At 39.0% G+C, this 22,925-nt stretch overlaps 1 protein-coding gene across 1 annotated transcript in view; it reads right to left on the bottom strand.

Annotated features, from left to right (window-relative positions):
- Positions 1–22,257, bottom strand: part of ESRP2 (epithelial splicing regulatory protein 2) — a gene marked incomplete at its 5' end in the record, with an annotated part of 45,175 nt that extends 22,918 nt beyond the window's left edge. The window contains 5 exons of the mRNA XM_010282938.1: positions 120–174; positions 296–394; positions 1,117–1,231; positions 3,118–3,231; positions 22,129–22,257. Of these exons, the coding sequence (XP_010281240.1) occupies positions 120–174; positions 296–394; positions 1,117–1,231; positions 3,118–3,231; positions 22,129–22,257 (512 nt within the window). The remainder of the gene's footprint in view (positions 1–119; positions 175–295; positions 395–1,116; positions 1,232–3,117; positions 3,232–22,128) is intronic.
- Positions 22,258–22,925: the final 668 nt, after the last annotated feature.

The following is a 22,925-nucleotide window of genomic DNA, read 5'->3' as shown; positions in this document are numbered from 1 at the left end:
CTTTCAGTTCTCAGGAACCAACCTACTTTCACAGTGACCGTGGGGAAATATTCACGAGCTTTCCTTGCTGTGGACAAGACTCACCTTTGGTTGTAAACAACCGTGACAAGGGCACTTACCAAGGACCTGTTTCGTACTTGTATTTCACAGTTTCAGGCTCAGTAAATACGTGATCTGCAACAACACAGGAAGTTTAAATATAACCAGGGTCAGAGATTACTTAAGAATGACAGTACCACTGCCAGTTCTTACAGAACAGAAAGATTTCAGCATTCTGTATAAATAGTTCACTTACTACAGCTTTCAGAGAGCATGCTGACAATGATAGCCACCATGGTTTTCACTTGCCACACGCCGAAGTCCTCCTCCGTTTCATCTGTCCCTAAGCCTAGATCTAAACCGGTGATTATAGAAAATAACAGACTTGCGCAATCATTTGTAAACAAGTCATAAGGCTTTCCTGATATTAACACAGAACTGGTAATCAAATTTACTGGTCTTAGCTGGGACACATGACCATCAGACATTTGTTACTCTGCTCATAAACTGGTTAATATTCACTTTAATGGTCAACAGTCTGAAAACTATTGATAGCTGACATCATTTCAGTGTTAACAGTTAAAAAAAAGCTGAAAAAGTTCTGATCACTTCAAATATAACTGAATATAACCACATTCAGCTGGGTCACAACAATCCTCCTAAATTTTAAATGTGGGGTGTTGGTTTTTTGGGTTTGTTTTTTTGTTTGTTTGTTTTAAACTCAGTTCAGTCAGGATCATACATGAGAACTATCTGAAAACGGCAGAAGCTTGCAGGCCAACTGGTGCTGAAAGCCCAACTTTTAGCTAAGCCTTTCCTTATCAATGCAAGTGATGTTTTTCTTTAGTGGATTTACTAAATATGGCTTAGAACTCAGTGTTAGACTCAAATTGGGGGGGTGGAATCACAAGCAGAGCAACTCCCCCCAACACACTGAAGCAAACATCCCTTCCATTTTACCTGTGACTTTTTAAAACCCACATCTTAGTTTAGAAGAATAAAACCCGTAACAATCACAGAGCTAAAACCTAAGGAAGCATAACTGATTCTGGTGTAAAAGCTGCAGCAAAAGGATACATTCTGCCATCGTCTTGATTGTCTGATCCTTCACGGCGGCTGAACTAGGGTAGCAAGTGTGAAATTCTTTGCGCAGATCATAAAAGGAATAGAAGCAGTCTGACAGCAGGAAGTTCTACAAGGAAGGCAAGAAGTTTGGTTTGTACACACCATTCCTTTAAATTCCAATTAATATTTTTGGACTGAATGAGGCAGTGTCAAAAATCACATAGTTGCATGTCATCGGCTTGTCTATAATAGCCCAGTTTAGCTCCTTTGTAACACAGTTCAAATTCCATAGCCTTACAGAATTAGATCTCTAGATGAGCAAACCCAAATAGCTTCTGAAAGGCAGACCTGTGCAAAACAGTTAGAGAAGATGGCTGGGGAAGGAGGAAAAAAAATAATAAAAATCTAGGTTTTGCTGTTTTATAAATGATCCCATTTCGGACACTGTATTTTCTCTTTTGTGGCTACACTGAAAAGCAATATTGTACCAAAACAAGATAACAAAGTTTAAATAAATATTGTTACAGTGTACAAAATATCTTCCAGCAACTTAAAGACATTTATTCATTAATGTTGTGTATTGGATAAGAACTTTAATTATATAACACTATTAAACAAACATTTAAAGCAGCCCTTCACTCAGAGTTATTTATTTGAAAAAAATAAGTTAATGTCTGGTCTAATTCACTACTTTTCTCTCTCACACTCTCCAAATGTTTTACTATATAAAAGTTTGACTTGGGTCTAACCAAACATCACCCACCTTTGTAAATAAAGAATTAAGGAAAGTCACAAGGTAATGCTTCTTAGAATGGTAGGAATAGCAAGAGCTAAGATCTGAGGCTTATTAACATTTAATGTGCAGGGAGAAATAAACTTTTGCCAATGAAGAAGTACTGAAGAAGAAAAGAGAAAGAAATGCAGTATTAAGAGACTCAACACTTGATCAGATCCATTCCTTGATCTGACATGGACAATTAGTTCTTCCACAGCATTAGTGTTTGTTTTGGTTTAGCTCATTTATTTCAAGAGAGAAGTACAAAAAATTACTCACCAAAAAAAAAAAAAGCATATCATGTTTGAATAGTACAAAAAATTACTCACCAAAAAAAAAAAAGCATATCATGTTTGAACGGTAAATATAATTCCCATTTCCTTACTTGCTTCGTCCCTACATAAACACGCACTTTTCATAAAAAGTCAGTGTTATGTTTTAATATAACACAAATGCCAAATGAATATTTGTAGGAACCCAGCGTGAGCCAATACCCTTATATAGAGAAAAAAAATATAACTGATCAGTGAACTCCTTCCATGTCAGCAGCTCCCATTCCTGTGGGGTTCCTGCAGACCCTGCCAAGCAGGCTAACTCAAGAGCCACCACTCTGCACAAAGGCAAGATTCTTCTCCCTGTGCAAGACAGCCTGCTCTAAGCCCTTGCAGAACTTGGAGTGGAAACTGCTGCTTCATGTGGGAGTAGCAAATAAGCTGTTTTGCCTGCTGAATAAATGCAGATGGGGAACCACTGCCATTCTCCAGGGCAAGTCACTGCCTGTATGTTAACTCTACAGGACGTTGACACATGGCTCCTACCAATTTCAGATCCTGGTAGAAACCCATGGCTCCACACAGGTTCTGTGCGGAGCCTAAGCAAAGCAATAGTTCTCCGTTACCTCTGCTGAGGTTAGACCTGTACCTTTGCTTCCGTTTCTTGAGACACAGAATTCAAAGTACTGTGTTGTTCCTGTCTCTATCCTGCCTTTCCTAATTTTCCTCTTCGTTACACTCATCTGTGAGTCCTCAAGGACTACAGCTGACTTCCGAGAGCAAGTGCCAAAAACCACTTCTCTGCTATCCAGGGCTGAGACAGGGAAGGTATAATCTTAAATATTCTTGGAAACATTATAGTTCCCAAGGTTGAAATGTGTTGCTCATCTCAAACTCACATGAGCTATTTTCTTTAATGTCCTTAAAGCACATTACTGCCCTTCTGCATCAGTTCTGATCTCATACCTTCTTAGATGTTTCCGGGTGGAGGACTTGTCGAATGAGTAACTGGCCATCACTGCAGAGGGTGTAAGAGCTCCTTCCAAGTACTTTCAAATCACTGGATACCAGCTGACTAAACTGAAAATTAAAGTGACAAATGTAATAGTACTGACTGATCCAGATAATTCCATAAAACAAGCACTTAGAAAAAAATTAAGATAAAATAATTCAGCACTTTGTAACATCTTTTGGAAAAACACAATGGAGAACAGACGTGGACTCCTGATGAAGGTAGGCAAACAAACTATATGCATTTGCGGAATAGAAAGTAACACCACCAGCAGTATTGTAAAAAGAACAATTAGGACAATATGGCAGAATTATGAATTCATATGAAAAGTCATGGTATCATAATGGTAGTGTTCAAAATCTGAGCAAACTATAATAAAAGCTATGAAATATTTGAAAGAAAAAACCACTTTCAATCACAATACTGATTTTGCAATAGCCTTTCTTCACCTATGGCACCTTTGACTTCAGTTATGTCCTTAGTAATTTTTTTTTTTTTTTTAATTTGAACTTCAAAAAGAAAAAAGCTAACCATCAGGATTTACTAATGTTTCAAAAGTTGTATGCTAAGAAAAGCCAAACAAACCGTGGTCTAATACCTTCAAAAGTGAAATTATAATCAAGTCGGATCCAAGCCAATGGAAGTTCTTGGTAGAGATACACATGTTACAAATACTAGCTAAACCAAAATTATTCCCTACCTGTAGGATGGATAGTGCCCAACAGGTTAATTCTCAAGAGGAAAGGGCTCCATCTGTCTTGGTCAATGTTACTTTCCACCCTTATACAACAGCTTCTAGGCTTCTATTACCCCACACCAGTGTTAAATTCCTTGCTCACAATAGCCAACTAACGTATTATAGTACCTACATGTATTGAATCAGTAAGTAGTAGCTGGTTAGGTAACTTTCAAGGGGACAAAGATAATTATTCTAAGCTTCCCTCTTGGTGCTACTCCCTCCCAGGAAAGCATCGCCTCACAAACAAGGCAATAATTAACATCATGATGCAGTAGCCACCCACTGCTCTCAGCAACAGCTTACAGCTCCAAAACAACCATCCCCAAAAGCAAATCACAAGTTGACTTGAAACTCAGACAGTATCTTCATGCTGTCTAAGCCTGTGTACGAGGCGGGGGGAAAAGAGGGTAGGTTTGTTTTATCATCAACACGTGTGACAATTCTACATAGTTACGGTCTCTGCTCAGGAAAGATGATGTCCTAATGATCTGATCCCAGAGCTACACAGCATCCACTGTGTGAACAAACGTTGCAGCATTTGCGTCCCAACGGTAAGGCTCCCCAAGGGAGGAATCATGTACTGAACGTGATTTAGTAGGAGCAGAAACATGATTACCAGGCTTTATCTGAAAATAACTGCTCAAATCCAATTCACGCCCTTTTCTAGGCTTAGGCACCTAACCAGAGTTCCACGACCGTTTTGAGTTCAGAAACGCTGTAGCAGTGGTCACTACATAAAGACAGAGAACTGAGGGGCAGAGCTGGATGAGTAGAGGCGCTTGCATCAGCATCTCATGTAAGTTGCTTAATTTGTAGATATATATATAAATATACCTATAAAATGAAATTAGTTAATATCAAATGGAAGATGTCTGAAACTTTAAGAAAGGTGAAATATCTCCCCCCAAAAACCCTTTACAATGCAATTCTACGCACACTACCAAAACACACAGCCCCCCAATTAAAAAACAACCAACCACCACACACACACACAAACCACCCAGACTCCTGCAGATTCAGAAAGCCAGTTCCCTCCTGATTCCTAGTTCAGGTTGTGTTCCTAACACAAGTTGAAGTCTTGAAGAACCTGATGCTATAAAGCAAGTCGTTGTTTAAGGATGATTTAACATAAGAAAATTGAGATCTGAGAGTGCTCAAAATACCTCAGCTGATGTGTAAACACCAGAAAAAGAAAAAAATTCCAGAGGACTCAAAAGGAACCACTTCAGAAATGCAGTTCTGGGGACTGCCACAGTCACAGACCAACAGCAAATATTCTCACCACAATAACAGACATGAAGAGAATTGCCTTCTTACTAAATGCAGCACCTTATTACTTTCTGTTTTAACTTCTGGGCACAGTAAAGAGCAAATATTTGTAAAAAGGGATTGGAAATGGTGATAGAAATTAGCCTCCAGAAGGTGTGTAGGGATTCTTGCCAAAAGGAAGCAGAATCTTACTGATGAACAGTAATAAAACACTCCCCAAACCTTCAACTTTGTACCCTGTGCTGAAGATGCGCAAGAGCCCATATAAAGAGTGCAGTTAGGGAGCTGTTTTGATCAGATACAAGAAGAAATCCAACACACGCAATCTGAGGGAAGCAGCAAACGTATGCAGCCTCCTGCTTTAAAAAATAAAACAGAAGAACTGTATTCAAAAAGTCTTCACCAAGATAGAAGACAAAAGAAGAAAAACGTTAGGACAAGGGAAGACATGCTCAGGCCAAATGGTGTAAGTCAAGTTGGTAAAAAAACAAGACCGTTGCGCTGAAATATTCCCTTTTTTTTCCCCCAGATGGTGTTTCCCACATAACATACAGCTGAAAAGACAGATACAAACCACAGCTATTTTCAGCAGCCCCTGGTGAGAAGACATCAAGAAGAGGGAAATATTGCGTAACGACACTGATAAGCCCAATATTCCAAGTGTACTAAGGTTTAAAGAAGGCATGAGGCAGCATTTGTTTTTATTTTTAACTGAGCCTAAGTATTTGCACTGCATATTTATTAAATGTCAGTGATATTCAACATTGCAAACTCCTTTCCAATGGGACAATCAACATGTCAAAACAATTCACTACTTTTCTTACTAGAGGCTAGCAGCTCAAAGTGCCTTAGATAAAATGCCACAAGGTTGGCAGGCCTTGCTGAGTGCTTATTTAGAAACTTCTATTTTAAAACCAGCCTTTTTCAAATGTTGGGGTATACCGCTCCAGAAGAGGGCAAAAGGAGTGTGGGAAGAATAGTCAGGAGACAGAAGCGATCCTTCTTATCCAAAACAGCTGAGCTATGGGTTAACTGAGGAGAAGAATGGGGTAGCAGGGTGCAAATGGGAAGATTCATCTAGGAGAAGAGCATGGGGCAAAATAGCAAGCATAACACTGCCACAGAGGAACGACAGATATTTGAGATTAGCCTGAACTGGCTTCTTTCATCTACAGCAGATGTCTCGAAATTCTGGAAAGGTTCAGTATGAAAAGCATAGCTGTGGACCAGCTCTCTTTACTATAGATCACACTGGTCCCTTAAGTCTTTCAGGCAATAGATACAGGCTATCACATGTACCAAAAGGAGTTAAAGCAACCACTGCAGATATGTTTATAAAGCCCCATTGAAATACAAGTGAAGCAATTCAGCATTCCTGCAGAAAAGCCATCTTCGGCCTCCTTTTCCACACTATGAATTTCAGGCAGCATCTCAAAAAACAACCCCGAACCAGCATACACCCAAATGTAGCAAGGTAAGGACAAGTTAAGACCAGCGCCAGGCTTACACTGCATTTTTCTGTCTCACATGTTGAATAACCTGTCCACAACTCTGTCATTTTGTAAATTCCATCCACATCTCCTGCAGTCCACTAATAAAAACCATCTCAACCATTTACCTCCCAGCATTCAACTTCACACTGCCCTCCACAGCAAAGCTGCCCCGCCTTAACACTTCCTCCTCCAAGCTCACACACCCTGTGTCTCCCCTGTTAATCTACTCCTTTCAGAGCAACAGAGTTATACAGAGTGTTAACTACCACTGTCTGCATCTTGCAACCAGCCCTCATTTCGACTGCAAGAACCACAGTGTATGGGCATTACCCTTTACGTCTTATTCCACCAGATCGGTCTCTCTAGTAGAGCTCTGATGAATCATTCCATATTTAAAGGAACATGTTCAATAACTCAATACTGCGATTAAGAACTGAACAAAGAGAAAAGAAAGGATCGATCAAGCTGCTCTGTACATTTACTTCCACGAAACCTAAAAAAGAGTTCTTAGAGAAAAGGTGGTGAGAAGGAAGGACGGAGTTTGAAAAACTGGCTGAACAGGATTTTGGTCATGTAGCTGAGAGCACAAAGAGAGCGAAGAGACATGTTTCGCCAGCAGCAAAGCTGGATGAAAGCCAGCACAAGCTGCTGTGCCTTCTGCAAACGAATCCCAAGTGGCTGAAATGACACAGCCCCCTTCGCGTTGCCTTAGCTATAACTGAACAAAGCTGTGTATCTTAGAGAAGATTCCTCATTAAGCTCTTTCTATAGTTATGATGCACGAAGCACCGAAATAAACTTCTGGCTATTTGGATATTCCCATTTCCCCAACTAAAAATAGCTCTCATCCTTGAGAAAAGCCACTGCATCTGCGCTGTATCTGTGCCCGGGATGGTAATGAAATACCGAGATAATTCAGTTGCAGAATGTATCCATGCCGTCAACTGAACCATTTCTAAAACACCAAAATACTCTGGGGGATTCTCTCTTTAATTCACCTCTGAGAAATAACAGAAAATTTGGCTGCTTCTTACCCATCAGACCTCTAGCAGCCCCTCGTGCGTCTTCAAAATGGGATCCTTTCCTTTAGCAGTGCACACAGTTTCTGTTTTGCTTCTTTTAGTCCTACTGACCCATCACAGCTAACAGCACCAGAACAAGACACAAAATTATTCACAAAGCTTCAGAATTAAAGGCATCCTTGCAATTTAACCAGGTCCGGAATGTTATGCTAAAGAATTAACATAAAAATCCAGAAGGAAGTTTAGCTTGTAGCTCACATTTAAGTTAGACATGCATCTATTCCCAAGTAGAAAGATGAGTTAGATTTATCAATATTCTCTGCACTAAGGATGACCGTCACAGTGTGGGCACCTGGTTTCAAATCAGTGGTATTGGCAGACATGTTACTAAATTGCCCAGAGATAACAATTTGGTGATTACACATGAATACATGATCAAATTTCTGCCAAATTAGCATATCAAAAAGTGCTCATTTTGACTTCTGTGCCATCTTGAGACTTAGGTGGGAGGACAAATCACACCAGGTCCAGCCAAAATTAAGACACAAGACAGACAGATGACACTTGATTTGGGATAAAGCTTGTCAAAGGAATTTGAACAGGCTTAGCATTCTAGATCAGTCTTTTGCCCCAAACTTATTCAGGAGTGACATCTTTTGGTCATTATTAAAAGGAAAACTTTCAGGAATAACTTAGAAGAAAAGTTATTTCAACCTACATAGGCTCATGTATTCCAATATATTCCCTTGAGCTTAAAGAACTCATATTACTAATATGTAACTGTCCTAGAGAAAATGAAAATAATACGCCACAGATCTGTAAAATACACCGTTTGAGACGAAAAAAGTTTTATCTCAGGCACATAAATGTGAACTGCTTCCATCGCTTTTGCTCAAACCTGGAAAATTAGCTACATGTGGGGTTTGTTTTTCACATATTCATTTTAAGAAATCAAGAATAAACTTCCACTCTGACCAGCACACATCTCCACGCGAAGCAGAAGCTAGAGATAATTTGCAAAAGGGTTCTAAAATAGATTTTACCTACATAAGAGACTTCCCCTAGTAATTAATTATTAGAAAAAAAGGTGGAGGGCAGTATAGAAACCATTACAGACAGGCAGCTGTAATACACAGATATATAGGTATTTCTGTGTACACATGCATATGTTTCTGTAGAATTATATATAGTGACACAAGCTATAATAAAGATCTCATCATATCAGCTGAACTTTCATGTTTGCGTGTCTACATTTATAAAATTTCTAAATTTAAATTCATTACCTTTCCTCAACATCTTCTTTAAATCCTGAAATTTGTTACATTTTATTAGTATAATAAAGTTTGAGAACTACAGCTTGTAGTCAGATTATCAAATAGAATTTACCAAAACAAGTCAACAATACTATAAGATATACACAGACTAACACATACAAGGCAGCATTTTATGTTGCAGAAACAACTTAAGTAGCAACCACATAAAGCACTTCTTTTTCAATCCAGAAATATTAGTTCACTCTCATGCGTACTCACACACTTCGCCATATGTGAATTGCTGATCGAAAAAGAGATGTTAAACTTTTCTAACTGCAGCTCTCCTAGCAAGGAGATCACATACCTCACATAGTCATATCATATATACTACCACTTTGCAACGACCACCACACACGCTTTGACTGAAGCCATGCTGTTTATGGCCATGTATGATAGCTAGTCTTTCCTGTGTTAAAAAAATCATCATTACTTATTAGACATTACTGTAATTCAGTACATTAGAGCTTTAGACTGTCTTTTAGGCCTTTGGTGTGGGTCATTCTTTGCTTGTAGCATAAAGCATATAACAATGATCTGTCTTCTTTCATGTAAGACAAGCATGGAAAACAAACTACAATCTCCAAAAGTGTGCCTCTGAAGATCCTCTACTCCTAGTTCTGCTTCAGCAGGCAAAGATATTGCAATTCTTGCCTCAAAGCCTGATTTTACAGAAAGTCCTCTACAATTTCTTGCCAGAGAACACCCAAAACTAATGATATAGTTGCAGGTGCGGTTCCTGAAAGATCTCCAGTGGTTAAACACTGAAACAGGCTGCCCAGAGAAGCTGTAGAGTCTCCATCCTTGGAGATACCCAAGACCCAACCAGACATAGTCCTTGGCAGCCTGCTCTAGCTGACCCTGCTTTCTAGGGTTGGACTAGACGACATCTATAGGTCCCTTCAACCTCAACTATTGCATGATTCTCTGATCTCTTCGGACTCTCTCTGTTTTGCCTATTCTGCAGCTACACTAAAGATCAATGCCATCATATTGTATACGCTTGGGTGGGTGTGTTTGGAGAAGGACAGGTTGTCTGGGATGGGGGGAAAGGAAATAGAGAGGTGAGATGCAGCCAGATTTGACTAACATAACTTTGCTGCCACCAAAACATAAGCAAGACTGAAGTACCACTGAAAAACAAACATACAGCAACCCTGAAGGCTCCCTTAAGTCTTAATGTCTCTAATACAGCATGAGAAATCTCAAGAGCCATGGATTTGGTATACAAAGCTTGAACACATACACCCCCCATACATAACATGTCAACTTTGGGAAGTATTTTCACTTGGACTTTGTGCCTCAGACCCTAAACCCATGAGGTTTTCACATTTATTTACAATACTCTCCATGGGCAGTTTTCTGCTCCTTCACTCTTCAAACCCTGGTGATAATGTCAGCCTTATCCACGCAAGGGAGGAATTTAAAGCATGTCACTACTACTGGGAGGTGCACAGACTACATTTCAGCAGTATTTACAAGTATGATAACCCTTTATTGTGCTAGGTAACTTTTTAAACAGAGAATCCTATAGTAAGCCCTTGCCTTTGTTCAACTGTTAACTGCTATTCCACATGGCTGATAATGGCTACATGGTGACCTTGTACTGAAATCGCTGTATGGGGAGGGGAGTGTAAGCCACAGGGCAGCAACATAGTTCCCTTCTAGCAACGCAGGAAAAATTACTGTATTTAGATACTATTCAGACACAAACATGAAAAATAAACTGCTCCTTGGGTTTATTTCTTTGCGGGGCAAACTTGCAGAAGATGACAGAGGCAGCCCAGGTCCACTCACTAGAGGCGTTCAAAACGAATACTGCCAGTTTGATTTCTCCTATTAAGAGGAAAGCAATTTTTTGCTCTACTGAACACTAACACCCGAGATTATTTACTGACCAAAGACTAGCCTGGACAAAAGCATGGTTTTCATTTCCAGCATGCCACAGACAATATAACTGTGCTCCATATAACCAGTCAAGTTACCTATCACCTTATGCCTCTTGAGGTACTGTAAACTGTATTACATAACTGAATGAGTAATCAACCACAATGGCCACCATAAATGTCCTCGAGAGAGAGAGATTTACATATAACCCAAAACCAGTCAGAGTTTCCATCAACTTTGGAATTTGCAAGTGTAAAAGCAGGTTCTGTCTCCTCAGTCTCAAGGAGATGCAAGATGTGACACTAAGCTTCAAGCACTGTAGACTGTCTTCTCCTCAAGTACACTGTGTTGCTTCTTACCACCTACTAGTCTTGTTGTCATCTTGTATTCTTTCCTGAATAGAGGTCCAACAACAGCAAACCAGGCACATCCTGCTGCTTCTGCTGCTGTTCCAAAACAGTTTCATCTACACTTGGTATCTGTACAGAGACAAACTTGTATTGTTGGCTTTCTCGCAGAAAGAAACTAATTCTTTTCCACCCATGGCCTGAGCTAATAAAGGTAACAGGGTTAAGGTCTCAGCCATCATATGCTTGGGGTTCTGCCATAAAACTCCAAACATCACAAATCTTCAAAAGAAGTAGTAGTTAAAAAATACCAAATATATTTCTAAAGCTATTTCAAGGTATCTACTTTTATCTTTTACTTTGTTAGGAATCCCAAGCTTCAGGAAGTAATACCACTCTGTCCTCCTCCTCCTCGCCACCGCACAGGTCACCACAGAGTTCTCAAGTCAGGAAGGCACACAGACTACGTATACCTCTTATAATGACTGTAAGAGTTCAAGGGAGAAAAATGGAAGGTGCTCTTCAAGTTTATCACATCCTTCCATTCAACAAAACATAAAAAAGTACTTTAGAATTCATCATACTCCTTCAGAACTACATAGAGGGACTAGAAACTTAAAGCTTAGATGACACTAGCCTATGTTGTTTAGCATGGCTCAGCAACAGGTAGACTATGAAATACAGAAACGGAGCAACAGTTGTCATGCTTTGTCTGTCCAGCGACAGTTTGTAGAGCATAGAAAACAGAACTTCATGACTCAGGGCTGCAATAAACTGTCTTAAGGGTGAAACTTCCACATTATTTCTTTCTTCGGCTCATTTTAACCAGGCCTGGGTCTTTGTGCTACAAAGTAAACAACAGCTAACTACAAGTTTTCATTCTTCCTAGGAAAGAATGCAAAAATCTAACCTTCTGCCAAGACAAAGATCTGTCCAAGCCATGCCATTTCAGCATTTTATGACCATTTTTGATTAATTATTTCTTAGATGGAAGTTTGCAACACCAGATTATTTGCATGCTTTCCAGCTATGGTATCTACAGCATCTAATTCAGGTAATGCATTAAGCATATAAGGCAAGACTATGGTTCAGGCCATCTAAATGTCATGGCAATCCGGTCACAGCTTCTATCTTCAAAAGCACAATCTGTTTTAATAAGAGAGTGTTGAAATATGCAGAGTACTCCACAAATAAGCTACTTGAAGTTAGCCTTGTGTAAGATGAAAGCACCCTGGTCCAGCAACCTAAGAATTTCACAGTTTCTGGACTTACTTTACTACTATATTATGGGTCAGGAAACTGCTAAATAAGGAAACACTGAGATAAAATAAGTTGCCACCTTTCAATTAACCTGTGTGAAAGAGGCCACTAGCTATCAAAACCAACAAAATAATGCAAAAAAGATGCATATCTTGCAGAACACCTTAGCATTTGTTAGCATAGATTATTCATTGAATCTGTCTTTAAGCAAAAAGGTAACTCTTTGAGTAAGCTCTGAATATTAGTAATGCAAAAGATCCAGACTCTGTTAACCTTTTACCTACATTTCTAGCAGGATTACAATAGTACCTCACACTCCTCACAGGCTGCTTGCTATCAGCTCAACTCACAGACCAAGTCATTACAGCCTGAAAGACAAGGTTGAACATACCTTCCAAACTCTAGGCTTTAATTAAGATGATGTGACTGCTATATTTCCTAAAGTCTTGATTTAAGCACAAGCTCTGTCTCCGAGTGTTCTATACCTCCCCCACTCCCTCTTACCTCGGTTTCAAGGACAAACTTTCATTAGCAATGTGATCTTTAGCACTGGCTCTATTGACTGTAATGCATGGTACTGCTCTATTTACTCAACACTACCTCATTGTTTGTAGTGCAAGCTTAACCAGTTGTACAATAGCCAATACCTGCAAAACTAAAGCATTTTTTTTTCTATTGGGTTGTTTTTCAGGTTGTTTTTGTAGTAAAATCCAGGGAAAGTAAAAAGAAGAGGGGACATAAAAAGATGACATACCTACTATGCACAATTCAGTTTCCTTCAAGATTATCTCATACTCCTGCCTCTCCCTGAAACTTATACTCTAAGAATATCATAGGCATGGACTTTCCTGAATAACAGCCTTGAGATCCATGAAGTATCTTTGCTTATATAAGAATCCAAGTGATCCTTGCTCAAACCCTTACAAATATCAGCAAAAAAGTAAAAAAAAAAAACACTTTTATAAACTGGCTCTACTCCACTTCAGAAATGGGGAGTTTTCCCTTTCTTGTTCAACATGGTTTCACAAAAACATAAAGGATAAGTGGAAATAGGTCCCTAAATCAGCTTGCCTTTAATCTCTGAAATTTTAAAGTCACAGATTAGGGCAGCAAGCCCATGCATCAGGAATTGATTATGCTTAAGAAAAGGAAAAGTCAGAGTAAGAAATTATTATCTCTAAGGTTTTAGCAGTTCCTAACTAAATAACATCAGAATTTACACTTGGCCTTCCAAGGGATTCAAATCTGCCCAATACAGAACAAGTCACCGTTAATGTTGGTTATTTAGATGTAGTTTGCTCTAACAGAACTACATCCTCTCTCTTGGGTAGCTTCTTGTTTTCAAAGTGAGGTCATTATGACTGAGAAGATATGAGTTCTCTGGAATATGAAGCAAGTTACACAGTTTCTTGTGATCAGTTTGCAGTGTCTGAGGTTTATAGGAAGAAGGGGTTGATTTATATTTCCTTTTGTTTCTTTAAGCATACCACAAAGAGCAGCAGTTTTCTTCTCCTGCACTTCATATTTACATGGTGCCATTTCATACGCTTTACAATAAGCAAAAGTTCTTCCTGTAACAGTTTACTTCTGCTGTAAGAAATAACATTGGCTGATACACTCAAGTAATCAATCAAGCAAACCCCAAAACGCTTGTCATTGTCCTGTTCTTGTGACTGCTACATATTTTCCAGTTCTCCACCTCATGTATCCTCCTCCAACCCAATAGTTACTTGATTCAAGAGGTTTGATGTGTTACATGCTGTTTTGTGTCTCTTCAGCTGCAAAGGACTCTTAAGTGACCTTCCAGGCTTTCAGGTACACAGCTACAATAAGATCTACTTACAAAGGAAAACCTTCACAGTCTTTTTTGCACTTCTGTTTTTCACGTTGCATGCTGTAGCTCTACTTTACTCCTAGTGCAATTCACTGCAACAAAATCACTTATCAGGAAACTAACTCTGCCATAATTTCTGTAAAGACGTTTAATTTCACACACTGCAAACAATTCATCATAACGTTAAAGCACATGCTTAAATTTCTCTAGAATTAGAGCCAGAGAATGGAAATACCACTAATGAGTTTTTATTTCAATTCAGTAAGAATGATAACACAGTTCAGAGACTGCCCTAGAGCTCTAGTAATAGAACCTTTTCTTTTAAGCTAACAGGTGTCCAAAATCATTCAGGAGCCAAGTTTTTGCGGAAGAGAATACATCTCAACTTCTTAATCTTAAAACTAAGTTTCTTTCCAATATTTTCATGCTAACACAACACCAATTTCTCAACAATTTTTGCCCCTCTCTGCCCACTGCAGTTCTACAGAGAAAGGTAGCAGGGGGAAAGAAAAACAAAAATATTTTTAAATGGAGGTTTTGGAGAAGTGCCAGCATTATTTTCATTTGTTTTTTCACTCATTATAAGTGGTGAACAGTTAAGTATCAATTCCCAATACCTTTTTCACAATATTTATCTTGTAACTCACATCTGACTTCACAACATGTGGATTTAATAAACGAGGGATGGATTAATAAAGCAGCTGTTTATAAACAAAGCAAGAACAAAGGCTATTGTATAGACATACACTAGACTAAGTTGTGAACAGCTTAAAGATCAACACAGATTTATCACAGAAAAGCACTAGAAAATGGTTTGTAGAGCAAATATGATTTTTGATTCATCATCTTTTCAGGATACACACACCAAGTTGCCTTTCAGAGTATCAATATTTTCCTCCTTTCCTGAAATAAGGTTGTAGCTAACAGAAATTGATCATGAAGGAAAACAACAACATGATATATCTCTGCAGTTTTTATACAAAGCAGCAACTACTATGAAGAAAAAAAAAAGCTTTTCCAAAGCAGATAGGAGATGGCAAAGACATGAATGTGAGGGATAATTACTGTTTATGTTTCTAATTAAGAAACATAAAAGAGTTCCAATTTTAACAATAGAAATTGTAAAATAAAACAGGACTGAAATTATGCAAGTAGTTGCTAAAAAAAATAAATAATCGTAATCTCCAATCAGCATTTTTAGTTTTGGCCACAACACTGCTTTGCTAGCACTATCAATTCCAGCATCTATGCGTCACTCTTAAACCTAACTGTTCAGCAAAGAAGTGCTGCAACACGTTGACAGAGACGTTGCCCTCATTTGGCAGCACTTAAGCTATCCAAGACCTTCTGCATATAACTTAAGGCTGTTTTTTTTAAAAAAGAAAAAAAAAATCCAAGTACGCCAATACACAGATACAAGAACTGTGCAACCCTCTCAAAAGCTGTGACAAGAACCAGACAAAATACTACCAGAGGAAGAGGGAAACAGTGGAGGTTTGCCGGCAATCCAGAGTATCCACACAAAGTTTTCTAAGCTGCTTCCACGTTAACATGTAAGAACTGGCAGAAGCACTGCATGTATACTTCTTGTCAAAACAGTAGAACGCAAATCCTTTAGTCCTCATTCATTACTCCTCAGCCACTTTTGAAAACCCTGACTATAGCTCATTAACATATTTTCCCGTGACTTTTTCAGTAGCTACTTGCAATAAGCTAGAGGAAAAAGGTTCAAAGCCTTTGAGGATCACGTAATCCAGAAATCTTTCTATTAAAAGGCTTCTACCCTGTGTTTTACAATCATTCAATGATTTTAAAATAAGCTGCAAGTATCATTTCAAGAGAAATTCAAGTATTCAGATATAATACTATAGCTGCCAGAACATCCAAATGCGATAGTGACACAGTTTTCAAGGTGCTGCGTAACATCACGCTGTGTGAAAATAGACTTTTCCAGCTATTCTGGACAGGTCATAGTAAAGTTTATTTTTCTATAGATGCTAATCCACACAGACTTGGTAAAAGATGTAATGTTACTGCTTAACTTCACCAGAACAAGCAGCAGCACCCGCTATCATAAAAAGCCTGAATAGGCTCATCCTCAAACTACTGAGCCAAATTATTCACTTCTAATGAATATTTGCCCTCTAATTTTAAGAGAAGAAGATAGCCCAGCTAGCCAAGACTACAACATTTTTATGCCTGCAGACAAAAGAATATGCAGCTTTAGACAAATTCCTTTATCTAATTGTCTGCTCATTCTGAAAAGAAATACACCTAAACATAGGAACAAAGCAAGGTTTAAAGGACTACTCGAGGAATTCAGATGAAAGTACTGCAGCCTTCAGAGAAGCTAAGGTTATTGCTTTCCCATCAAACCTAACAGAATATAAATGCTGCCAAAAAAAATGTATTCACATGATCTACATAGGTATATTCATGTATACATAAATTACATACATAACAGAGGAGCTGTTTCTGCCATTAACTCTTCTCTGTTTTTGAGAGAAGAGATTTGAGCGTTTCAATCATAATGTAGTGGGAGCTGGGTAGCATGGAGGATCTGTAGAGGGAAAAATAGTTCACCTATTCCTTCAACAACAGAATTACAACTGGGGCTCTGAAACAAGAGTTAGCGATCCATTTTCATTGCTGAAGAAGAAAAAAAAAAATCCACCCTGTAACTGCCTGCAGCTACAGGAAGCATTAGCACATCTTTATTTCCCCACAATAAAGACCGACAATATTCCAATATCAGGTATCAAACATAATTCAAGCAATGCTCCTCTATGTTTATTAATAAAAATAGGGAGCTATTAGATGCTAATATATAGTAAGAACCCCACATAAGGCTACAAACACACAGCACACAGCTCTCCTGTAAGAGCAGGAGTTACCACCTACCTCAAAGGCCACCTTGTGTCTGTCAGGAAATCCTCATCACTCACTGCTGATACCAAACCAAGGCCACAGTTTCACAATACAAACTGCTTGGTGGCCAACCTGTCTTAAAACGTTTCTCTCCTTCCACCCACGCTGCTTGTCCTCACCTTGGCACTACAGCTGCCCTCAGAAAAACTACTTCATCTGCCACACTGCACATTAGACACAACCACTCCAAACCAGGACCGTTTTTAACACAGAACAGTGCCCTGCTCCAGTTTAATATGCAGCCCCAAAAACTTTTGTATTGGCAGAATTCAGGTGAGGGAGGTCCATGCAACTACCTAAGAGAAAGGTGCCACTAAAAAGTTTTCATACAATTGCAGCTTGAGAAGATGGTGCGGGGGCAGGAATACCTTAAACTGGTATCGCCATCAAACATGTTGGATCATGAAAATAAAACCAAAGGGTGTAGTTCCATGGGACGTGAGCTTGGACAGCTTAAAAGTTCCCACCCTACCCGCTCGTTTCAGTGATCCTGTTTACAGCACACCTTCACAAAGAGTTTTACTGACACAAGAAGATGGCGAAGTATGATGCGGGGAAAAGAAAGAAGCTGGCTTCACTGCTGAAGCCAAATCTTGTGAAACTACACCCTAAGTATTTGTTGTGGAGAGAACAGCCTGCTCAGTAACACTTGTTAAAGGTTTGCCCAAACACCTGCTCCAAAACTTCAGAACTCAGACCCAACAAGTATTCCAAAACACAGACTCTGCTGGGAGCTTTATTGAGGTGACGCAGTCACCAAATAATCTGAAGTTGGAAGACCAACCACAAGACTCAAAAAAAAAAAAACAAACCCCAAACCCAAAACAAAACAAAAATCACCCTGCATTTTCAGGCTTCTTTCTGCAGTCTGAAGGTTCAGAAGTGTATTTAAAAAAATATTCAAAAAATCATTTATCCAAAAACGAAGGTGTGACAGCAGGCAAGCGAGCCAAGAAAACTTTCTGCTAGCACTTTGTGAAGAGGAGGCTGCAGAACAAGTTTCTCTTAAAAAAAAAAAAAAATTGTAACCGGTTTATCAGGTTAGAGGAATTCACTGCTTCTTCCGCCTCTCCCCCATCCCATTTGTTTCCAAATGCTCATCTAACCAGATTGTTTCTTGCTGAATTTGTTGATATGTGAGAAAATAAATTGCACCTGCAGCTCAGCTGGATGATCAATAAGCATCCAAAGATGCTTTAGAGAACTGGTAATTTGCTATCACCTGATGAAGTGGCAAACCCTCAGTATTTTCAATGTGTGCATAGTTTAGGAGAGTGAGAGGGGGGGAAAAAGGCCCAGCTTTGTCTTTCTATGTTTAAGATGATGAATCAAATCTATCATTGAGGTATTGGATTCAATGTACAATGTGATGAAAGATCAGCAAAACTAGGACAGTCTTTCAAACAATTTTTTTATTACTTCAGTGTCAACCCATAGACGAAATTTGTATGCTTTCAATAGGCCCAAAAGCAGACCCAGCTCTCATGAGAACCTCTCCCTTTTTAGGTATATCGTTCAAAGAAAGATGGTAATTACAGCTAAATACTGCAGACAGCTCTCCAAAGTTATTAGCTCCTCTTAAGACTTATCCTTTGTCAGGGAGACATGCAAATATTGCCTTGCAAAAGGAAAGTAACATGTCTTAAGGCAAGTCATGCTGATTCAGCCAGGTTTTCTGTATGGGAAGGATTAAGAAATCCACAACACTTTCAACTTAGTATTCGATCTTTAACTTGGAACCCCCATGGCTAGAATCAGAGAAGCACAGGAAGATGTCAGTTGTTTGATGACAGAGTAATGGGGCTGAGAGAAAGGCAAAGTTAATTTTGGTTTTGCTCTTTAGTAGCAAGCTTCCATTCCTGCAAGTTTTCAGAGAGCAACCTGAAAATAATTTTCTCCCTTAAAAGCTTGGAAACTGGGAAACCATAAAGCTCCAGCAGTTACTTAGAAAAATACAAATAACACACTAAATAAACCAGTCCTGTGATTCGAGGATCTGAACAATGAAACCTAGCAAGAACGTCCCAGTAACGCAGGAAGAAACATAGGACGCTATTCCCTTCAGTAAGTAGTGTAGGTAACGCATATTTAGAGGTTTACATCGCAGGCTCAAGACTGCCCCAAATACACACTTGAAGAGATCTCCTACTTACTTTGTTAAAAAAAAAACACTCACATTTTTCTGCTACTGCATCCTGCAACTAGAACAACACATCTCAGCAGCTATAAGCTCACCACTACTGGTCCAACAACAGAGGTAAGTTATTAATGCCATTTTGAGCCAAATACATCAAGCAGACAAGGGCACACATTTTACAGCTTCAGGTAACTATATCCCTAATACTTGTACATTACCAGGATCTCCTCTCCCCACACAAAACATAGCTATCAAAACATTGGACATCACCCATCGGAAAATACTGCTGGATCCCATCAATGCACTAGCATCTGTGGAATTAAAACACTTGTTACCCTGTTACCCTTGTCAAAAACTTGCAGCAGATGTATAGAACAAACTGTAGCAAACAGCTCGGTTATTTCGGGGGCACTGTGCTTCAGAACCTCACTTTGTGAAATTACACAACAAAAATATATTAGGGAGAACCCTATTTTAGAATATTTCTTAAGACAAACCCAAGTAGTAATTCATGTGAGATATAACACTGTAAGAATATGAAGTAAAATGGAAATGATGCATCATTTGTTGAAGTGCTTTGTTACAAGCAGAGTAAATGCTAAGCAACAGATTACAGGTGATAGGGTAGACCCTATCACTGCTGGAAAGTGAACTAAATAGCAATAGAAAGAGGTCTTCTGCAGTCAGTGGAATAACTCCAGACCTACAGTAGCCGATCTACTGTTTACCAGTTACAAATCACAGAATCAGAGAATGGTTGAGGTTGGGAGAGACCTCTGAAGCACAGATAAAAGTTACAATAGATTTGTGCTTCGTGAGTCTTACTTCCCTCTACATGTAGAGACTGGGAACCCAAGGCAAAAGCCAAAAACAGGCACTAAAACTTTCATTTACATGATTGAGATGTGTGCTAAAGTGAGCAACTTTCAGCTGCATCATCAAATTTTCTACCACAATCCAAGCAGGGTGTGGAAAGCTAATTTCACATACTCTATAACATTATCTCAAATCAAGGTACAAGTCTACTTCCTTTTCCTCCTCCTTTTCAAATAACCATTTCACCCACCTGTACTTTGCTAATCAAAACACCTAACTGAGGGGAAAAAAATAACCTGTATGTGTTGACAAATTCCTGACTCATCCTTAAAATACACAATGCAATTAAAATATTTAATGGACTTACCTTCAGAAATGCAGAAAAGGATCTACTATTAAAGAATATGGAATTTTGGTTTTGCATTGGAAGAGGGAGGATGAATTAATTCTCTCCCAACTCCCATGGAGGAGAAGGGAGACAAGCTTAAGTAAAGTGTGTTCCAGAAGACCTATGATGGAACTGGCATCCAACAATTAACAGCAAAATAATGATTTAGTTGCATAGATATGCCAACAAAAAAGAAAAAAATTGTTGTTTTTCAAGAGTCTCTACCCACCTACACACAAAGGTAGTATTTCCTTTTATTTGCTAAAGCAGACCCACCTACAGTGCAATTTACGGCAATAAGATACAATCTCTCATAAAGTATTGAGTATAATTAAAGTGTGTCTGTTATAAAGGTAAACAGAGTGTACTAGGCTAAGCTGTTCCAGATGTCTTTAGTGCAAGATCTGGGACAAGATCAAACCTGCAGCTGCGCATTTTCTCAGGGGTTATTCTGAAGCTTTAAAAAAAAAAATTAAAAAAAAAATTCACCTCTTGGTCTTGGACTCTAGCAAAACTAGTGCAAGTAGAATAAATGCCATCTGCAGCTAACGCTGACAGATCTTAAGACACATAAAAGTTACACATTTCTATTTTCAAAGATATTCCAGAGTGAAGTGTTGACCATTCAGTATCAAAGGAGGTTAGGACCTAGTCTGCCAAGTTATCTGTGTCACCAGAAGTTACAGCAACATGAACCTGTTCTACTGCCTAAGCAAGTTTCTTCCTGAAACACACCTACGAATGATTCAGACAAGGTGTGGAAAGCCAGTTTTATATGTTACACAAAAATGCACTATTGTATTTTTCCATTCAAGCACATTTTGTATATAGGAAAGACAGTGAAAGAAAGCAAACTTTCAGGAACTGCATATGTATACACTACTTGCACTAAGATTTTTTAGGTAACTTAGGGCTTCTTGAATCACAGGGATCATACAGGTTTACTGTCTTACTATGATATTAAGTGAACCAAAGAGCAAAATAGAGAAATCTTAGGAAAAAACCCCAATCACTTTATAATCCACTAAAATAATTAAGCTTATCTGGAAAAGAGGGATACACAACAAGCACAGCTGATGTTTTATGAACATAAAAGTTCTGAAGAGCTCAACCGACTTTAAGAATAACCAGTGAGAAAAGGTTAAGTTTTTAAATACATATTACAGCAGTGAACCTACAGATTAAAATATACCACATAAATGTTGAAAGTTTGATTAGCGCTGCTAAATTGAGTAGTGCTCTAATCATCCTACTTTTTTAAGGCTTGAGTAGGAGAAATTTGGAATAAAAGTAGACCCATTAAAATAATGAGAAGCCAGACCTTCCAAAGACTAGAGTGTCATCTCAAATATTCTGATATTGCAAAGAACTGTTTCAGAATTATGAGGTTCCCATTTCAAATGGTTCAGGTCTCTCTTGGATTAGCTTTAAAATAGGAACAAAAACCTGCTAGTGATTTTGAAGCAAAAGGCAAAAGTAAAGTCTGCTTCTTTTACCAAATCAACAGAACCTTGTCCCCCTAAGCAGCACCTCACCTGTTGAAGAACCCGGTCCAGTGGCTCCGCTTTGCCCAATCCCTCTGGTGTTAAGCCACTCACTTCGCGACACTGGTCACTTAAGTCCAAGTTTTCTGCTTTCACCAGGGATTTGTGTAGTGTCCCTACCTAAAAACATTTAAGAAATTATGGGCCAAAGTGAGGAACGATCGAATTAGCTCTTTTTAACAATGCGTTCAGACTGCAGAAAAATCAGAGAAGTGCAGTGTCACGCTGCCGGTAACGACCGCAACGAGAAAAAGCATTTGTGGATTTCACAAATCGAAACCTTCTCCCTCCCACCCAGGAACGCCACGCTCGCTGCCGCGGGGGGCCGGGGCCGCTTCTCCTCGGGCGCCTTTTTGCAGTTAGCACCGAATTTTGCGGGAGTTGTTAATTGCAAAGGGAAGATCACATAATGTTAAGGCAGTCTCCCGAGTCTATTAAGGAAATTGATAGTCATCTTTGTTTTATCAAAGCCCTTCATCTCGGGGCGGGGGGGACACAGACGCTCTTGATTATGATAGAGCTTTTGGAAAAAAAAGAAAAATATAAATTAAAGCATATTTTCCGATTAGCCTAAAAATTAAAGGAAGTCAATATTCTCTTAAAGGTTAGCCAAACACTGGTAAAAAAAAAAAATAAATAGCCTCCCTCAGCAGGCCGGAGAGGGTCCAAGGGTTGCCCTGAGACAGCTCCGGTGAAAGCATGCACGTTTGGAGCCTACCGAGGGCGGCTTTTTGTTTGAAAGCTTCAGAAGTCCGTAGACATCTTCGACTTCGAAGCTACAGATGCTT

Source organism: Phaethon lepturus, unplaced genomic scaffold (assembly GCF_000687285.1).
Source record: "Phaethon lepturus isolate BGI_N335 unplaced genomic scaffold, ASM68728v1 scaffold9820, whole genome shotgun sequence".
Taxonomy (NCBI): domain Eukaryota; kingdom Metazoa; phylum Chordata; class Aves; order Phaethontiformes; family Phaethontidae; genus Phaethon; species Phaethon lepturus.
This window is presented reverse-complemented; position numbering and strand designations above follow the sequence as displayed.